Source organism: Falco punctatus (genome assembly GCF_963210335.1).
Source record: "Falco punctatus genome assembly, chromosome: Z".
NCBI lineage: Eukaryota > Metazoa > Chordata > Aves > Falconiformes > Falconidae > Falco > Falco punctatus.
Genome location: NC_137586.1, coordinates 64,596,342 through 64,615,482, shown reverse-complemented (window position 1 = coordinate 64,615,482; position 19,141 = coordinate 64,596,342). Strand labels below are relative to the sequence as shown.

The 19,141-nt window shown below is 34.6% G+C and overlaps 1 protein-coding gene across 15 annotated transcripts in view; it reads left to right on the top strand.

Annotated features, from left to right (window-relative positions):
• Positions 1-19,141, top strand: part of CSNK1G3 (casein kinase 1 gamma 3) — a 68,685-nt gene that overhangs the window by 36,689 nt on the left and 12,855 nt on the right. For 14 of the 15 annotated variants that reach the window (XM_080372661.1, XM_080372659.1, XM_080372664.1 and 11 more), the window contains 4 exons: positions 9,873-10,021; positions 11,306-11,540; positions 16,091-16,176; positions 16,308-16,392. In XM_080372661.1, the coding sequence (XP_080228787.1) occupies positions 9,873-10,021; positions 11,306-11,540; positions 16,091-16,176; positions 16,308-16,392 (555 nt within the window). Of the gene's footprint in view, positions 1-2,407; positions 2,474-9,872; positions 10,022-11,305; positions 11,541-16,090; positions 16,177-16,307; positions 16,393-19,141 lie in introns of all 15 variants that reach the window. The other variant, XM_080372662.1, reaches the window with a different exon arrangement.

The following is a 19,141-nucleotide window of genomic DNA, read 5'->3' as shown; positions in this document are numbered from 1 at the left end:
TGAAGATAGAAGACATTCATAAGTGAAAAAAAAATTTGCGGGATCTTTTATAGCTCTGTTCCCTGAAAGAACAAGATAAAAATAGACATGAAATATGATAGATGTCCATTTTTATACATAGCACTTGTGAACTGGGAATATTCCTTCTTTGTGTTTAATAAAAAGTACTTTTGACGTGCATGAAAAAGCATTAACATTTCAAAACTGTATTCCTTTAGAGAGAATCTGCTCGTGAAGGAGGCTTATAATTTGTAACTTTACTCTCAAATGTGCTTTTTACAGAACATGCTTGTGAATGTGTAGTAGCTTGTAGGTGTTTGTCGGGAAAAAAATGTGAAACATCGTTCTTAAACAGGAAGCATTTTATGTACTTTTTGGGCCTCTTTGAAACATTTTTAATTATCTGGGGGAATGGGTCTAGAACTTAATAAAAACAGTTCTTAAAGTAGCTTATTTTGGTCACATCATTATTTAGCTTTCACTTAAGGTTTATGTACCAACATCAATTTTTATTAAAATTATTGTCTCTTCCATAATTTAGTCATTCAGTAACTTTGAGCATGCTCTTCTCATGAAGTTTGAGATCATTTAGTCAGAGTGCAGAAATTTCAAATGAATGAGCAACCTACAGATGGAATTTAAAGTATCTTTAATTCTAAGAAAATTTTAGTTAAAGTTGTGTTTTCTTAATGTTAAAGTATGAATGTAGCACAACCTGATAAATTACCATCAGTGCAGTACTAGAAATATAACTATAGCTGAATTCTTACCTGAAATTACACTGAGACTTTTGGAATGAATAGAAATCAGTTTTGTACTCTTAATTGAATTTTTGTAATAATCTCTTACACTGTCAATCTTTCTTTTCATGGTAAGAAGATGAACTGTAGATGTGTTTCGTATACTGTGGCCCGTAATTTAACTGCACCTGAATTTAGCGTGCTTTCCTACTAGGAGGGACTGAGACAGGGGGAAGAAATCGGTAACTTCTAGCTCAATCTGAGTATTGAGCAGTAAAGCTGAGAATTTTTTTAATGTGGGATTTTTGCAATTAAAAAGGTTATTGGTGAAAATGGTTAAAATGCTTTATTTCTTTGACAGGTACTTTCAGTATGGTTCTGTTCCCTTTTGCAATAAGGAGTTTGTGCAGATTATGAAAGAAGTTATGTATTGTTACGTGTTGAAGAATGTAAAAACTATTCAACTCTGCTGTCCGATTTATTTAATATCTCTTAATAAATCTGTGCTTCATTAATCATAATGGCTGGGAGTCTTTACAGGTGGATGAGGACTGTTTTGTATTTATTTGACAAGTGGAACAAAAGAATGGCAGGTGGCTCCTGCTGCTTAGGCTACTTCAGTAGCGCTTCTGTCTGCAATACTGCTGTTTTACTAAGAACAGAAATATAGTACCTGCATATAGCAACCAGGATTATCCATGGTTAGATTTTAGTTTTTCATTTGAGGTCATTTTTGAAAGAGAAATAAGTTCTGTTAATCTGTGGATTTTCCTACCTCTGAAACTGCGTATTAACGTTTCAGAGAAGGCAGATGTTCAGTACTGTTAACAGTATCTTATTTTTCTTAACTCTTGTAACTTCTGTTCTGTTGGCTGAACTCTAGCTAACGCTTTTGTTCTTAAAACTGGCAAACAGTTTTCTTAACAGGGTGACTGTTGGTCAGTATATGTGTAAGATACTTGTGTACTATGGAAAAAGGTGTATTTTAAAAGGTTATAGCCAGTGGGAAATAGGTGCTAAGTATTGCATTCTGTACATGAGAATCTTCTGCATGGTTTGATAGTAACAGTCATACAGTAAATGTGCTCTACAATGCTATCTAAAAATCTTTTTATTTTGAGGTCATGAGTGCCTACCTTAGACACAACAGGTTCCTACTACTTGGGCAGTGGTAATGAAGAAGTTTCTGTTGGGTTAGTGTTTGAAGATTGCGGTGCTGGCATAATGTGGTTTTGGAAGATACAGAAACCTTACCAGATCTTTTTACATATTAGCTAGTAAACTTTGTTAGTGTAAGAAGTCTGAATATAACGTTGAGGCTGAAACTGGGGAAGTGCTAAGCATTTGTGTATGGTTATCAACTGCTGTTGTAGATGAGTGGAGTCTGCTTACCATTCTGGTAATCAAGTTCAGTAGAATATTTATTTTAGCATTTCAAGCATGTCAGCGTTTTCCAGATTGATGTTTGTGTGTTGGTTTGGGAATGTAACAAAGTCAGTTTGAAATACTCTGAATTTCTGATTATTGTTTTTTGGTGCAGAGTGCCTTAGGCGTGAGATTGAATGCTTCTTTGTTATAAGGTACACTATACATAGTTTAATGTTGAATGGTAGGGTAGACATTGATAGTTTTTTTTTTTTTTTTTCCTTGTTTTCTGTGTTGAAAAGGTGTTTGATGGGCTGAAGGCCAAGAATGAAGTTCAGTACTTCAGTGTTCAGTGCCTTTCCCTGCAGGTAAAGACAAAAATATTTATAGTAATGAAAATGTGGTTCCTCATCTAATTTCAGTTCAGACCAGCTTCAGTGTCTGTGTGTGTGAGATTTGAATGTTCAATAACACCTTTTCAAGTTTTTTTTTACACAACTCTACTGAGGATATAGAATGCATAAGGCAGATATTGGTACTGAAAGGGAGGCTATCAATTGTATTTCAGATAGTGATAGGTGATTTTTTTTTTTTTTTTTTTTAAATCTTTCACTGTCAATTGCTAAAAATACTACTTTTATTTGGGAGAAGGCAATGGGATTTAATGTGCTACTGAAATCATCTCTAGGCCATAGCCACCCTGCCTTCCACTGTGTTTCATCACAGCATATCAGCATTTGTACTTTGCTATAATTCTTCCCAGGAAAAAAATATCATTGCTTTATTATGATCTCTTAATTCCTTTCTTAATTGGTAGATTGTAATTTCTTTACTAGACTGACATTCTACCATATCAGTTGGTTGAAGTGGTAGAAGTAAATTGTAGCTAGATTGTGACAAGTGATCATTTTTGTTCATGGCTCTTATAGAAATGGTAAAATAATGTACCCTGTTCTCTGTTCTTAAAAATATTTTGGGATTGGCATCTTGTACTTGCTGTTATTATAGGATAAACATTATGGAAGTTACTAGGGTTTGAATGAGTTTGAAAAGATGCAAACATACTAATTAAATGCTCCCATTATTGGAAGCAGTAATATTTTACTGGAGCTTCAGATTTTAGAATATAAATTCATTTCTAAAACAAGTGCATTGTGTTTCTAAAAATTAGTAACAATGAAAGTAGAATACAGAATACCTAGCTGTTAATTATGGAGTTAGCAAGTAACTCAGTTTGGGATAGCCTTAGTTTTACATATGTAAATTATATTTTATGAGTTCGTGTGTGTGTGTGTCTGAGTTATCTCACTTCATAACCTGTCCATATACCTTTATACCTTGCTAACAGTCATTCAGTGTAAGTGCAAAGTGCAAAATTTCTTTTAGTAATGTTACATAAAATGTTGCTTTGAGCTACATTCTTAGGTAGATAGTTGAGAATTTGCTCTTAAACTGAAAACTGATCCTTTTAAATTATTCATTTTTTAGTAATGCTGTCATACTTTTGTTCTGCTTTGACTGGTTATTGTGTAGGAGAATAAACAAACAGTTGAAGTGGTTTCTGATCTCTGTTAATTAATAAAAGTACAGGGCAGGTGGACTTAGAAAATTGACCCTGCTTAAAAATTTATTGTTAAAAGTAGTTCAACTGAATCAAATAATGAATCTCTTGACTAAAGAGGTATCTGTTCATATGCACTGTTAACCTGTGTGCTGATTGATTGACTGCTATGGTTTTGTTGTGAGTTGTTTGGGGAAAAAAGTGAATTAGTTCTGAGTTCCATTGCTGCCGATACACTTAACAGGAACGTTGAGCTGTTCAGTTATTGATGTGATTACACAAATATTTATATCTAAGTGAATGAACAATGATGTTAATTACAACTTTATTTTTATAAATGTAGTCCAACTAAAACTATAACAAATGTTGCTGTCAGTTTTTCTTGTTTTATGCCAGTCCTTTCTAGCATTTGGCTTGAGGAAATGTACAAAACTTTCTCAATTTATTTTTAAAGTAACTTCCCCCACCCCGGAATAAGTGCAGGAGATCTGCTAAGAATGGCAGCAGCATAAATTTAAATGTGACTTATAAGGGCACGTCTTAATGTTCCTAAGAAGAAGCCTGGCAGCATACAAAAAATTGTATTGATTTTGGAATGTGACATCACACACAGATTTCTGAAATTAGTGTTTACTGTATAAAGTACAAGAGATAGCTGTAATTGTGAAAGGAGGCTTGATGGTATGGTTCACAGAACTTTGTGAATGTTAGATAAATGGATGTTTGATTTAATAAGGCTTACAATAAAAATACATGTCTAATTCCATTTTAGTAAAAGATGTTTTATTAGCTACGTTTTAATGAAAAAATCTTACTGTTATACTACTGTTATATTTGCAAACACTCTTATATTTTTAAGTAAGAAATGTAGTCCAAGTGTTGTGGTGCATGCATACAGCACAGCATTTTAGCAGTGCTTAAGTCACATTTACAGAGCCTTGCTCCAAGTTTAGTTTTACAGAGCATGGCTGCATTTCCGGAGATTGTATGGGCTTGTGTACACCACTTTGGTTTTGTGTATGCTGCTTTGGTTCAGGTCAAAAACCACAAATGGCAATATCCTGGATTTTTTAATTGCTTACTTTCAGAGGATTCAGGCCAGATTCTGTAGTCTTTTTTAGGGAATACTTGCATTTGTGGCAGGTTGTTGAACTGTATCCTTGACAGAGTACCAGTATGAATGTGCATTGGAATGTGGCTGTTACTGCAAGTCTTTGATCTACTCAGTTTAGGGGATTTTGCTTGTGTCCAATGAATTGCCACATGTGAAAAATAAAACTAATAAAAGGCAGTGGGATATAGGAAGCTGAATACAGAACAACTTGTTCTGCAAGCACAGTCTTCTGTATTTTACTGACATTTATGGATCTGATTTAAAAGACAATCTAAGGAATAAGATATAATGCAGATGACATCAGTATGTGTGTTTCTTGACTGGCTTAGAGGAAACTCTGAAAGAAAGTGGCTATTATAAGAAACTGAGAAGCACTAGAAAACTGCTTACTTGCTTAACTTTACAAATTTAGGCTGTATTTTATAGAGGTATTTTGCCAAGATATGGTTAAAAATTAAGTCAGTGGTAGATTGGGAACATAAGGTTAAGTGTAAGTGGCATTGCTGTTGACCTGTGTTACATATTTCTTTGACAGTCTCTGCTCGTTTATAAAGTTCATTTTTTTTCTGAATGAGGACATACATGTGCAATAAATGAGGCTGCTGTGTAGTATCTATGTTAAAGCAAGTAGCTGGAATTTTTGCTTTAAGATACGGATCTGTGTTCATGCTAGTTACGGATATTGCCTTAAATAATTGCTGCAAATGCAAGTAGACTCAGGCTTAAATCAAGTTTGATGCCAAAGTTCTTGAAAAAGATAGCAACCAGAGTAGATAATGGTCATGAATGAGAAATATTTTCTACTTTTTCTTTGTTTTAAAGATGTTTGATAGATGTAACTTTTTATGATGTTTCCCTTATTCTAATGCTTTTATCTCATCGTTGTTCTAGAGGAAGTGGGACCTGTCAGCTTTAAAAACTTTCTGGACATCATGTACCTGAACATGATGGACTAAAGCATTTGAGTGATAAACCAGTGTTGACAGGTGACAGAGATGGTACTATTTAATAACTCATCACTCAGTGCTAAGAAGCTGGGAACAGGAGAAAAACCAATACTTGTTTCCTTTTCTAGTCTCTGAATATAAAGCAAAGTATAAGCATGGCTAACTAATAGTAAAATACTGCAGGGATTGCAACGTGTACTGTTATGGAAAAAAATTACTAACTGGAGGGTATGTTCTCCTTATTTGATATTTTGATAATGCACAATTTTTTATCATGATGCGATAATACATACTGAATACTTAATGTAGTTATCTTGATCTGATAAAACATGGTCGTCTTCTGTAGTTAGCTTTTCAATAAATTCTTCTTGAGAATCGGCTCAAAAAAGGAATAGGAGTGTCAACTATACTGTTTTCTTGTTTGCTTGTGCTAACATTAGTAGCATTACCTTCAACATTAGTAGCATTACCTTCAATGCGTGGTTTTTGTAGGAATCATTTGAAGCCACTTGTCTGTTCAGTGAGGTAGTTTAGTGAAAACTAGACAGTATCATTCATAAATCCACTTAACTGGGCACCTGTGCACTGCAGTAAGCCAGAAGTGAGTGAATGAATGAGTACTGTGGTAGTCTTCTGTGTTCCTATTCTTTTGCCAAGATCTCCCCTGTGTGTACCATTATGTGGCACAGCCATCTGTCTGACTGAGTGAAGGCTCTGTTGTCAAGCCGTAATTTAATATTAGCAAAGCTCAATTTCTTACTTACAGATAAAAATAAAGACTAAGTACTCAGTATTTTTTTCGCCAGCACCCAAGTGGATAGTCTTGCATGTTTTTTGGGTGTGTGCACTCTGGTTTGGAGACCACTGGTGTATAGCAGCGTCATGTTTTAGGTGGCTAATGAAAATTAAGTTTTCTGGAAAAGGAAACGGGAATCCAAGCAGTGAATTTCCAAGTCAAGACTTTTTTTTAATGAGTAAAATGGGATTGAAAATCATTTTGGATTAAAATGGATTTACAATTCTAATGGGGCATTTTAGATGGCTTTAATAAATTGTGTCCATTCAAATTAGTGTTACACTTGTAAAAAAGTACAAATATCTAGGGATAAGCAAATATGAGTTGTATCTGAAAATAAAGATGCCGTAATCAGAATTGTAAAACTAGAAAGGAATTTGATGTTTTGTTGTCGAAGTAATTTACTGGGAATATGTGGTATTTTTTTGGCCTCAGGTAAGTTTCTTCAGTAGTGGAAGAACAGGAGGTTACTTTATAGTGACATTAGTGTGACAGGCATTGAATTCTGCCCATAATTTGGCAGGGTGTACTTTTTAAAAAGCATTTTTGAGAACGGGGCAGAAGATCTGTCAAGATAATAGGAAGGGCTGAATAGTAATCAAAGTAATTATTGAACAAGTTACCTAATAACACTGACTTCTTTAATTCCACAGAAGACTGGGATGTGTCTTGGAAGTGCCTGGTACTTCCTTTTTATATTCTTACACCAAACGGCTTCAGTGGCTGAAGCCAGACTAATTTCAAAATGGAAATAAAATACACACTCAATTGTTAACAAGTATTGGAATATCTTGTCAACAACAGGGTGAATTCTTCATTTCCTAGAAGTGGAAGTTTCTTAGAAAAACAAAGTTAACCAGTTTTTCTTAAAGATTTATAAAAGAGCTTAAATTTGTATCTCTTGTGGGGAAGAAACATCAAATTCTCCTCAGTAACATTACCTTCTGCCTTTCTTGTGGCAGTATAGACACATGAAGAAATAATGCAAATAGCAGAATGATCTTAGGTTATTTTTTTTAAGCAAAAGCAGTAATACTATTTTGATTAAAAAACCCAAACCCCCAGTACTTCTAGTAGAACTGTTAATATGAAATGATTTAATAAACATTGGGAGTTCTAGATGTAATGCTTCATATCTGCCTTGCAGAAGTTAGTAACAACATGTTGGACACAATTTTGTGGTATTCTGCAGTTTTTGTCTAATCAGAAAATCAAGTGTTGTAGGTAGAATAAGCATTATTCTTGCCACGTTAAAATAAAATAGATCACATTTGAAATGCTAAATCCCTGCCCTGAATGTATACTTATCAGGAGCTGATGTGGTAGAATAAAATGTTGAAGTTTTTTTTTTTGACATCTCCTGTAAATGCACTTCTGAAATAGTCAGATTTATTGGCAGAGCTGCCAGTGTCACAAATTCCTTTCTACAGATGTTTCCTCTTTGCTAGCATGTAGTGATGCAAATGACTTCTGTAAATCTAGACAAAGCCCAAGTGTCTTCTGGCTTCTGTATTTCTGAAGTGCATTTGCTATTTTAAAATGCTATAAAGAGACACAGAGCAGATGCAGTGGTAGCAGAGGTGACTAAATTGTCTTCCAGTATTTTGGAGTTAATGTCTAAATGTGCAGATATAACAACAGAGATTCTTAGAATATGTCTCAGGCCATTACAAGGGGTGCTCTTTCTTCCAAGTCCTCGTTGCTTTTTTTATCTGCTCAGGTGGTGTGTGTTTTTCTTGGGCTTTTTTTTGGACTTATATTTCTATATGTCTGTTGGACAACTTAATTTGCTGCTGAAGGTACCATCCACATTTCCCTATGCAATTCCGCTATACCAAAAAGTGGAGGCAAAATCTTGAATTCTAGAGTTATGATATCCTTATGTGTACAAATCTTTTCTGAACCATTATTTGATAATTAGGGATATCTTTTTAAAATTAAAACCACTATCTTGTACCATGTTCTTTTGTAGTGTGGTGTGATCTGTGCTCCTTGATTAGTAGCAATGTGATGCTCTTGTGAAGTCTTTCTGAAATAGCTATGGTTATGCGTGTTAAGTATATTGGTATAAATATGGGCATGATTATACGTATTTAAAAAATGATAGCTCTAGTCTTCAGAAAGTTGAACAGTTGAGCTAGATTTTTAGGAGTTATGTTACTCTCACTTGTAGGGAAAGAGATTAGTGAAAATGGTTTTAAAAATGCTGAATTCATTTGTGTTTAGTTTTGCTAAAACAGTAATTTTTTCTTGTTTGTTTGTGGGAGTTTTATGTGTGTGGGTTTTTTTTTCCCCGCCCAGAACCACAGTGAATACAGTTACAAATCTGTGCTCCGAGTGTAGGTAACACTGTAGTAAAGTATAAAAAACTTGAGACTTGATGTACCTCAAAAACCACTCTGAGTTAGGGAAGTTTTCATTTTTAAACTTAAATTTGTTCTACAGAGAAGGAAGGTGAAATATGGTGTTTCATTAGGATACTCTGAAAATAGATGCTGTATTTCTGTATAGTAAAGTATTGTAAAAATTGACACCATCAAAAAAGCTTGCATGAAAGGAAAACTGTTTTTAGTGTTGAGTACTTGGAGTAAGTAAGAAAAAAAGGATACATAATAAAGAGCAAAAAAAAAATATTCCAGAATAACTAGCCTCCTTAAGTGAACAGAATTTATTCTGCTGAATGAGGAAGAGGTCCTGTGCCTATGAAGAAGTGCAAGATCAATAGAGGCATTGATATGAAGTTGCTATTACTTAAATAATCACACAGTGCATGTGTACAAATAGGCAAGAGTAAAAATTACTTCCAGTATTGATATTTTAAGATTTCTGGTTTGCCTGGCTTCTGAAGGCAGGTGTTTATATAAAGCTGTAAAGTCAAGAGTTAATGTCTCATAGAACTTGAGGATTCATTAATCTCTTTGGATTTTTGAATGATTTCTATAGATAATAAGGTGGTTTTATTCCTGAATATAGGCTTGTCATAGTGTTAACTTAAAACTTTTAAAGTGTTTTTAGAAAGAAGCTTATTTAAACCCCTCTTCATAACTTTAAAATACTGTTTCAATTTACTTTTACAAAACTGAACAGATAACTTCTCATTTTCACTTTTTATAAAAAACTTTAAATCTTTCATAAGTCAAGCGGGTAATATGCATCAAATATTTAATGAAACTTTTAGTACCATCAGTAGTCCTGTTGTCTTTTCATATGTAGTTTTTATGAGGTTTTATTGTTACTTTTGTGAGAAATACATTTTTAACTTTAGATCAACTTAAGATTAATGAACATACTAATAAAATTCCTACCCAATTTCATTTAACCCATTATTACTTTTATCTTCATTTTACAGATGGAATTCCTCAGGTTTACTATTTTGGCCCATGTGGCAAATATAATGCTATGGTGATAGAACTGCTTGGACCTAGTCTGGAAGATTTATTTGACTTGTGTGGTAGGATGTTTTCTCTTAAAACCGTTCTTATGATAGCCATACAGTTGGTAAGTAGAATAGATATTAATTTGAGTGTTCGTTAGAATAAATAGGTCACTTGTAATTGATTAAATACTTATTTTACTTAAGAGATTTGTGCTTCCCATGTTTTAAATTGGTGTTGGTGACTTCTAAAGAGCCTGTGATACTGTTTTAGCAGGAAGACTGTCTTACATCACTTCCATTTTCTTCCAGTTTTTCAAGAATCATTGCATGAATATAGCTTCATTGTGTCTTATGAGTTCTCATAATCACAACCTGAAATAATTAATTCTAGTTTGATGTAATTAAAAATAAAATCTTAATGAAATAAAATTAATTTAATCCATGAAAGCAGCTGGACGATGGTGCTCCTAAAGAGCATAAATATTCTTCCTGTGCATTTTTTGAAAGAGAGTAAGCAAACAAAAAAATCCCCCAAACCCTTCCAGAAATACTAAAATAGCACAGAACTATTCAGTGAAAGATTTTTCCTTCTTCTGAAGGTTTCCTGATTTGATTGCTAGCTGAGAGTGGGTGGAAGTGGAAAGAGAAAGACCAATAAGGCTTTGGATGCTTACCTTGATACAGTGGTTTAGTTAAGTCATTATGAAATACTAATGGTACTGAACCTCCGCTTCCCTTAAGTAGTGATATTTTTACATGTGAAGAAAGGAAACTGTTTGAACCACGGCTGTAATTATGTAACAGGCCTGCAACTATAGATATATAGGCATATTCATCTTATTTACAGCCAAAATGAGAAAGTTAACTTAAAAAGAACGCTCGAATCATTATAGATCCAAAGGTCATCTTTATTTAAATACTTGCTGTGTCTTTCTGAATGTATAAATTTTGATGAAGTGATCCAGCTAGAGTGGAGGTTATATGCATAGTGGTGATTTTTCAGTGCTTCTCTCATTTATACCTTTAATACTTACTAGATATACATGGAGCTTTGCTGATCACTGCTTGAAGACATAATTTCTGGTTATAGTTTTAATGCGCACAAAACATACTTGGTGCGAGATGCTCCTAAATAACTTTTGTTGTATACTAATACATGTCTAATGTCCAGGATGAGTTTCAATACACCGTGCAGTGTATCTGCTTAGAGGATGCATACAGTTTTCATTGACTTTTAATGGGGAGATACTTGTTAAGAGCAATAGCCCTTTGATGTTAAGGTCATAAGAGGGGTGATTTCCTCTAAATATAAAGTCAATGTAAGATATTTAGCATCTACCACAATTTAATATGGCAACCTGAAGAAGCTTAAACTAAACTTTCTGTTGTTTTTTCTTTTATTAAAGATTTCTCGTATGGAATATGTCCATTCAAAGAACTTGATATACAGAGATGTAAAACCTGAGAACTTCTTAATAGGACGACCTGGAAACCAAACCCAGCAAATTATTCATATTATAGATTTTGGTTTGGCAAAGGAGTATATAGATCCAGAAACTAAGCAGCACATAGTTTATCGAGAACACAAGAGCCTTACAGGAACAGCTAGATACATGAGTATAAATACACATTTAGGAAAAGGTACGTGTGCTTTTTAAGTGCAGAGACAAGAATTCAACAGCTGTCATTTGTCAGAAATACTCTTGTTTTCAAGCTGTAATTTTTCTCAGTCTGTAGTCATGAAGAACTGCAAGTTTTTTGTACTATGCAAAATTATACTTTGTCCTTATGGAAATACTGTTTATGGGAATAAATTCTCTTGAGTCTCTAGTCATCATGATTATGTCTCAATGAATAATTATGTTATTTGTGTTAGACACTCATAAAAGACAGATAAGGTGTATCTTTTTGTATTGTAACATCTTCACATTGGGAGTGTAACATGGTGAGGTGGCTGGGAGGTAGATACACATATTGGGTGAATAGATTGCAACAACATAGGTTTTCAGTGCTATCTTGACATTCTTTTTTTGATTGTCTTGAAATGCACCATATAATGGAATAAAAGTAGCTTATATTTGATGCAGGTTTCTTTTTTTATAATGCTGCTACGGTTAATGAGGCTTTATCAGAGTAGTTAAAGGTTACGCTAGTGGTGTAAATATGAGTTAAGTGACAGGATGTATATAGAGTGGTAAGCTAATGAATGAATAAATAAATATAGCTGGAACAAGTTGTGTGAGCACCCAAAGCAATTTTTGTTCCAGTTATATAGGGGCTTTCTAGTGCAAGCAGGTTTGACACCTTTGAATTAGTGTAAACCAGTTGTTTATCATTGCATGGTAATCACTAATTGGATTGCTCTTTGAATGGCTCATAAAAAAATGTTACACAATGCTTGTAGTTCAAAGGGCCTTCATGTTAGTATGGCAAATGAGAAACCATTCACATTTTCCAGAAAACATGAGGAAAAAAATGTGAAGAAAACTTTCCCTACTTTCTCACCACATAAAGTTGTTACTGTTTTTGTAATTGCACTTGGAAGTTTGTCAGATGGATAAAAGGGGGTTTTATTAACTTTTTTATTTAATATTTATTAGAGGAAATTGAGTGAGCTTAAACAAATACTTTTTTCTTGTTATTGTTCTACAGTTGTATAAAAATAGTAATCCTTGTCTTTTTTCAGTTTTTTCCCCAACAGTATTGAAACTATGTGAGAGCTGGCCTACTGTAACACATTTTCTAATGTGTTTTCCATGTTAGAAATGAAATACAGGATGCCAGCTTTATTTGAGCAGTTCTTTTAGTGTTCAAAAATGGAAGTAGTATCCTCTTGTTATAGCAGATCAGTATTTACTAGAATATTATGGTATTTTCTAGTTATGGCCACAATGATGACAAATACGTCATGACTCCCACTCTTGTTGTCATTTATGTCAGTGGGTTTTGAAATGCTCGATAAGAAGCAGTGTCTTAAATAGAGCAATGTAATAGCATATTCTAGGTAAATAAATATAATTAAAGACTTCCTACTCAACTTACCCATCCAGAAATGCACTGTATATGAGGCTGGCCTTAATTCTGTATGCATTCACTTAGTAAAAGGATGCGTAAAAAGTAACTGAACTATTCTAAGCTTGTCTTATTTGCTAGATTTATTATTCTTCACCAACTAAAGACAAACTGCATTGTTAAGCCATACCAGAGGCAAAGAGCTTTAGATTAAGCATTAGATTAAATGATTTTTTTCATTTAAAGAACAATAGTGTAAACACTAGTATTTTCTGATAGTGTCGTGACTATTTAACACTGAGAACACTTTTAAAAACTCAGTAGCAGGGTCTGAGCTTTCTAAACATAACTTTTAAAACACAGGTTCCCTAAGTAAAGGAAGCATTCATTTTATGTTTCAGGCGTGGTATACCAAGTTGGTGTCAGCTTATGGTGGTACAACCGATTTTAAAATGAAATAAATATTTTTAGTCCTTACATAGGAGATTCCCCCACCTCCCCATCAGTTAAGAAGATAAACCAAAATGTAAAACTGGTAATTGTTTCTTGACCTCTGTTATGGTTACTTTAGTGTGTGTGCTAAAAAAAGATCATTTCTGGGGATAACCTGCTGAGTGGGGATCTAGTCCTTATTAAAATCAACCTACTTGAGATGATAAATTTGTCTATAGTTTGTGAACTGAATAACAGGCATTAGTTGCTTATTTAGCTGCTTCAGGTGACCTCCTTGAGAGAGAGTGGAGACTGTATGCCCTAAAACTTTATTGTGTATTTGTCATTTTACGATTGTATTACCTTTTAGGCAGCAGATCCTCTCAACCTCATTAAATTGTAATGCACTAGGATCAGCATACATCAGCAGCCTTCCTCCAGCTGATGTGTGAAATCCCTTTGTATTCCAGCTAGTCCATTACTGCTTTGGTTTTTTTTACCAGTTTTCAGAGGTCCTTATTTTAACTGTAGAAATATAACCTTTGGGTTTCCTGTTTCTCAGGCTTATTTTGAAGAATTCCATCCATAGGAAAAGACAATTGGCTACTATTTTTCAGTAATTACTCCAAAGTGATCAGTGAAGAACTCAAATGGATTGTAAATAACTATCCCCTTCCCCAGAAATTAAAACGAAAGAATCCTTTCCCAAAGCAGATTTTTGAGAGTACTGTAAATTTAAATAGTATATCCTAGAATTAGTTTCCACAGAACTATCCTGCAGAAATAACTGTCCAATCTCTTAAAAAAAAAATAAAAACCTTTTAATTAGAAACTCTTTCATGGTAAAGATTGAAAGTTTCTCTTTTCGTAGAAAGGACTCGGTGAAGGAGCAACTGCCTCAAGAAGGTTGTGTTTTTTTTTTTTTTAAAAAGGTTAATTTTCATCAGCATAACCTGTAGCAGTTAATGCAGAAGAGAGGAATTATTTTCCCTTAGCAAAGACCAAATAGAACTTACAATACATTTTTGTGGGTCATACCTTAGTGTTGCTCATAGATGGGCCATTTGTTGTGCACTTGTGACATTTTTGTATGCCTTGCCACCATCTTACCACTGATCTGTCTTGCATAAGTGTAAAAACACGCTGCATTGCACAAAACGTTTGTCATGAAGTACTCATCTCCATGTCCACCCTATCTCATAAAGAGCACAGGATTTCTGCTGGCAACTGGAGTCAACATTTCTTTCACATACTGAAACCTGTCAGGCACGGAACTCTGCTGCTTATTCTTGCTTTCTTCTTAACCTGTATGGTTGCATCAGGATAGCATATGGTCAGCAAATGGGATGTTGCAGGGTTCCAGAGAAATTCAAATAAGGCAAGTTTGTCTGGAGGGCACCCACTGAGAAAAGTGACAGCAGTGGACAACAAGAGCAGAGGAGTGGAGCCAAACAAGAAATGTTGTTGCCAAGGGAATTGGAAACATGGAAATAAGTGAAGGAGAAATGACTGTGAAAGAGCCTGATACAGCTGGCAGATGTGTATCGAAGGGTCTAGATGTAGCCCAAGCTCTGAATTACCAAACATTTTTTCTTACTCATTTACTAATATCTGTTTTGCTCAGTGTTCAAATGCAAAAACTGGGTTACAAACCAAAGTAAATTCTTGGGTTTTATAAAGATTAATAATTGGTTTTCAGGTGCAGTATTTGTGTCAGTATTTTGTATCAATCAGATCAAAGCCAGGTTGGCTTTGTGAACTTTCCTGTGTTCAAAAATCTAATAAACATTTTTTCATTAACTTTTCTGCTCCTTTTCTCTTGCTATCAAAGCACAATGATTTTGTCGTTGTGAAAATACTGAGTAGAACTAATGTTAATATTTCATTTTCTGCCTTGTTTTAGGGGGGAAATCTAAGTTAGAGGTAAATACTGCCTGTTGCTACAAGACATAATACACTCTGTAACACTGTTTCAAGAGCATTACAGAATGAAGTCAAGTGTAAAAATCTGTTTTCTACTAATTTGAAGACTTAAAATTCTCTATGGCATTCAGTTTTGCTATGAATAATGATTTTTTTCCTATAAATATGGAAGATACTTTGAAAACTTTGAATCACTGCAATTTGCTTTTTTTGCCTTTTTCTTTAACCTTCTGTGAACTTTCTGGAGGACTGCCACTGCTCTAATGCAGATGAAAAATTGTAGCTGTGGCAGATGTTGACTTGTCTAACTTGTCTTTTCAGTCAGCTGGACTTCAGAGCAGGCTATATGTACATGATAAAGACTTCTGAGCCTTCCTCAGTCCACCTTTGGCTTACTCAAATTCCATAAGGGGTCCCTGAGAAACATACAATCTTTTCTATGATTTTATAGAGAGAAAATGAGTTCAACTAAAACTAAAGCTTTCTGAATTTGTTTCAAGTTCATAACTAGTGGATCAAAATTTGGAATTACAATGCAGTTCTGTATGTAAAAGGTCAAAATGTGTTTTAAAATAAGAACAATTTCTTACAGTGAGATAACTTGTTTAATGTACTGTTTCGATGAGTATGCCTGCAGCTGCATCTGCTGTTTTAACTGTGCTCATAATGGAGCCTGTAGTATGCAAGGAGCCCCCCACATGCTCAGTTTGGTTTCAAGTACTTTACACCTCCCAATTATTTTTATATAAACTGGGAACTAACCTTTTAAGTACAACGGAAAATTAGATTGAATATTCTAATAAAATTTGATATTTTTTTTTCAGAGCAAAGTAGAAGAGATGATTTGGAAGCTTTAGGTCATATGTTTATGTATTTTCTCAGAGGAAGCCTTCCATGGCAAGGTTTAAAGGTAGTCGTTTTTGGTATCTTCCTCTATCCTATTTTCAGATCTTCAGCTGTTCTTGCCATGATCTTGTTGCTTTTGAATATTTGTATGCAAGCTGTATGACTTCAGAAGCTTGTTTTGTTCTTGTATCCTAGGCTGACACATTAAAAGAACATTACCAGAAAATTGGAGACACAAAACGAGCAACCCCTATAGAAGTATTATGTGAAAACTTCCCAGGTAATGTCTATGGTTAATAAAAACATTGTGTATTGATTTAGAAAACAAAACTGGCATAGATAATTGTTTAATACCTGGTCTTGAAAATAAATAATGCTTCCAAATGCCTGTGTTATGCACTATGGCAATATATTCAAGAATTATCCTTTGAAGCAGCAGTAAGCTAATGCTGGTGTTCTTCAAAGAGGTTTTTCTAAAGTAAACATAAAAAAGAATGCTATGATAACATATTCTTATGGTGATCAACTAGTCTACACTTGTGTCTTGATATATAAAACTTGCAAGCATTTTCAGCTCAAATCTGAGATCACGTGTCTGTTTTAAAACAAGCTGCTTTAGGAACAGCTTGAAATAATAAGTAATTTGCAGGTGGTTTTAGGTGTCCTTTTTAGTTCTTAACTTCATGAAGAATCAATGACAAATTGGAAAATTGGAGAGAAGCATACAGGACATTTTTAAAGTTGGACTAATCGGCTTGGAACAGGGGATGCACGCATCGCATGGACATGATTTTGCCAAAATAAACAATTCGAAAATCACAATGTCATTGATAGGCAGAATGGATTTGCTTGGAATAGCTGATGACAAACTGATTTGTTTTCCTCTTGTGAAAGGAAATCCTGTCCACAGCAGGCCTTGTGGACAGGAGGCAGGTAATCTTTGTACTTTTGCTTTTGATGCTCTTCCTAAAAATTCTTACAAGTAATCTTAAAAGCATAATCAAGAGGAGTGTAAAAAAAAAAAAGTTGTTGCCAAATTTCAAACATGAAATGGTGTTCCACAGAGAGCTATGCTGGAGCTGTTCAGTATTTTTGAGTGCCTTATATAATTGAGACTTTTTATTGACCTTGCAAATGCTAGATATGAAATTTAAGCTTGACAGTGGGGTTAGGATGAAAGGATCCTGATGGATTAAAAACACCACCTTAAAAATATAAGGTACAGTTCAGTAAATCATATCCAAGGTAGCATATGAAGATAGGATCAAACCCAAGTTAAGAATTACTGGGTATGGAAAGATTACTTCAGGTAATTTCTCAATCACAAAGTAAATGCAAGTGAACAGTGTCATGCTGCTGTATTTGAAAAGATAAACAAGAAACCACTGGGCTAAATTGGACTGTATAAACAAGATACAGCCTGAAAGATGTAAGAATTGCCTCTTCCACTTTACTTGATTCTGTAAAGCCTCAAGTGAAGCAGTATGTTCAGTTTTGGGGATTGTACTTGAAGAAAATGTATCCTGGTTTAAGGGTACCACATAAAGAAGTGGGAGTGCTTATGTGCCGTATTTGCTAGACCTGTCACCGAAGAATGAAGGGTTGAAGATTGGTTTAGTCAAGACCGTGAGGGAAGGAAGTTCTCCTGTACTTTTTGACTGCCACAAATAAGAAAGGAATTTGCTACATTCACAGCACCTAGGGCAAATTAATGGGTGTAATCCAAACCAATTTGGTTTAGACTTGAATTCCTGTGTTTCAGATAAAGTGAAGAGCATGAAAGGATTGCCATTGCCAGGGAGACTGTGGAGCTTCTTTCACTGGAGTTGTGTGAAAACAAACCAGACAGACAAGGCTGTGACTGATTTGCTATGGCATGGCATGGTGTACTAGATGGCTTTTTGAAGTTCTTTCAAATGTTGTAAAACTAGTCCGTTAACAATTCTTTTTTACATCTTTCATTTCACTTTTTTCTATGCATTTAAAAAAAATGGAATCAAGTGAAATTGACTTTTGTTACAGAACTTAGTGCAAATGTCTGAACATATGTTTGGTGAATTGGCAAAAGTTTAAATGTGGGAGGATAATGTTCTGGAATATAAGTCTTCTGCATCCAGTAGTGCATGCATGTCTCGCATTTTGTTTTTTATGTAGCTGCTGGAATCCTTTAGGTATCTTTAAGGTGTATATGGTGCAATTCCTGGAAATAATTATGCTATGAGTAATTCCATGTATCTAGTGAGCTCTGTCCACAAAATTTAATCAAGTATAAGCTTGTTGACAGGATTGGATCTGAAAATGGAAACAGGAAAAAGGCATTTCACCTTGGAGAATACTAAAACTTCTTCGGCAGTACATATGTATATTTTCATAATAAATATATTCTGGTATGCGGAAGTTTTTGCATGTCACACATCCAAGGATTTCCTGTCTATCCCTGTCCCTGAAGACATTGAATCGTATAAATACATCCACCCTGACTTCAATTCTTTTAAGTTAGCCTGCGGGCTGAGCTAGCTGACTGATCTTCTATTAAGACAAGAGAACTCTATTGTATCAGTGAAAGGTCCTTGGGTCTTTCACATGTGAAACCACTTGTCTCCTTTCATCCTCTATTTTGTGGAATTGTACTGTCTTGTGAGTGTGCAACACTATTGCTGTTTCAAGCCTTGTATAAGATATGAGCGGGGATTTAAACTCTGGAGTTTCTGCTTCAAATGCATGATAGGGTGATGTTTGATTTTTTTGGAGTCAGCCAGTTGTAACAGATGCAGCTGCGTTAATGTCTCAGTTGCAGTTTTCATACCTCTAAAGACATGCCTTGAATGCTGTGATTTCAGTTTTACATTGGGAAAGTCTGGATAAAGAAGTCCCTAGCAATATGTCAACATTTCTTTTCATCTTCAAATATTGATTTCCTGGCTAGTATTTCTGAAGGGTCTTGCTTGTCTGCTGAGCTGGACTGTAGGTGCCAAGGAATTTCTCCTACCCACTGCTCCATCTGCTCATGCCTAGAACATAGGGCTTAA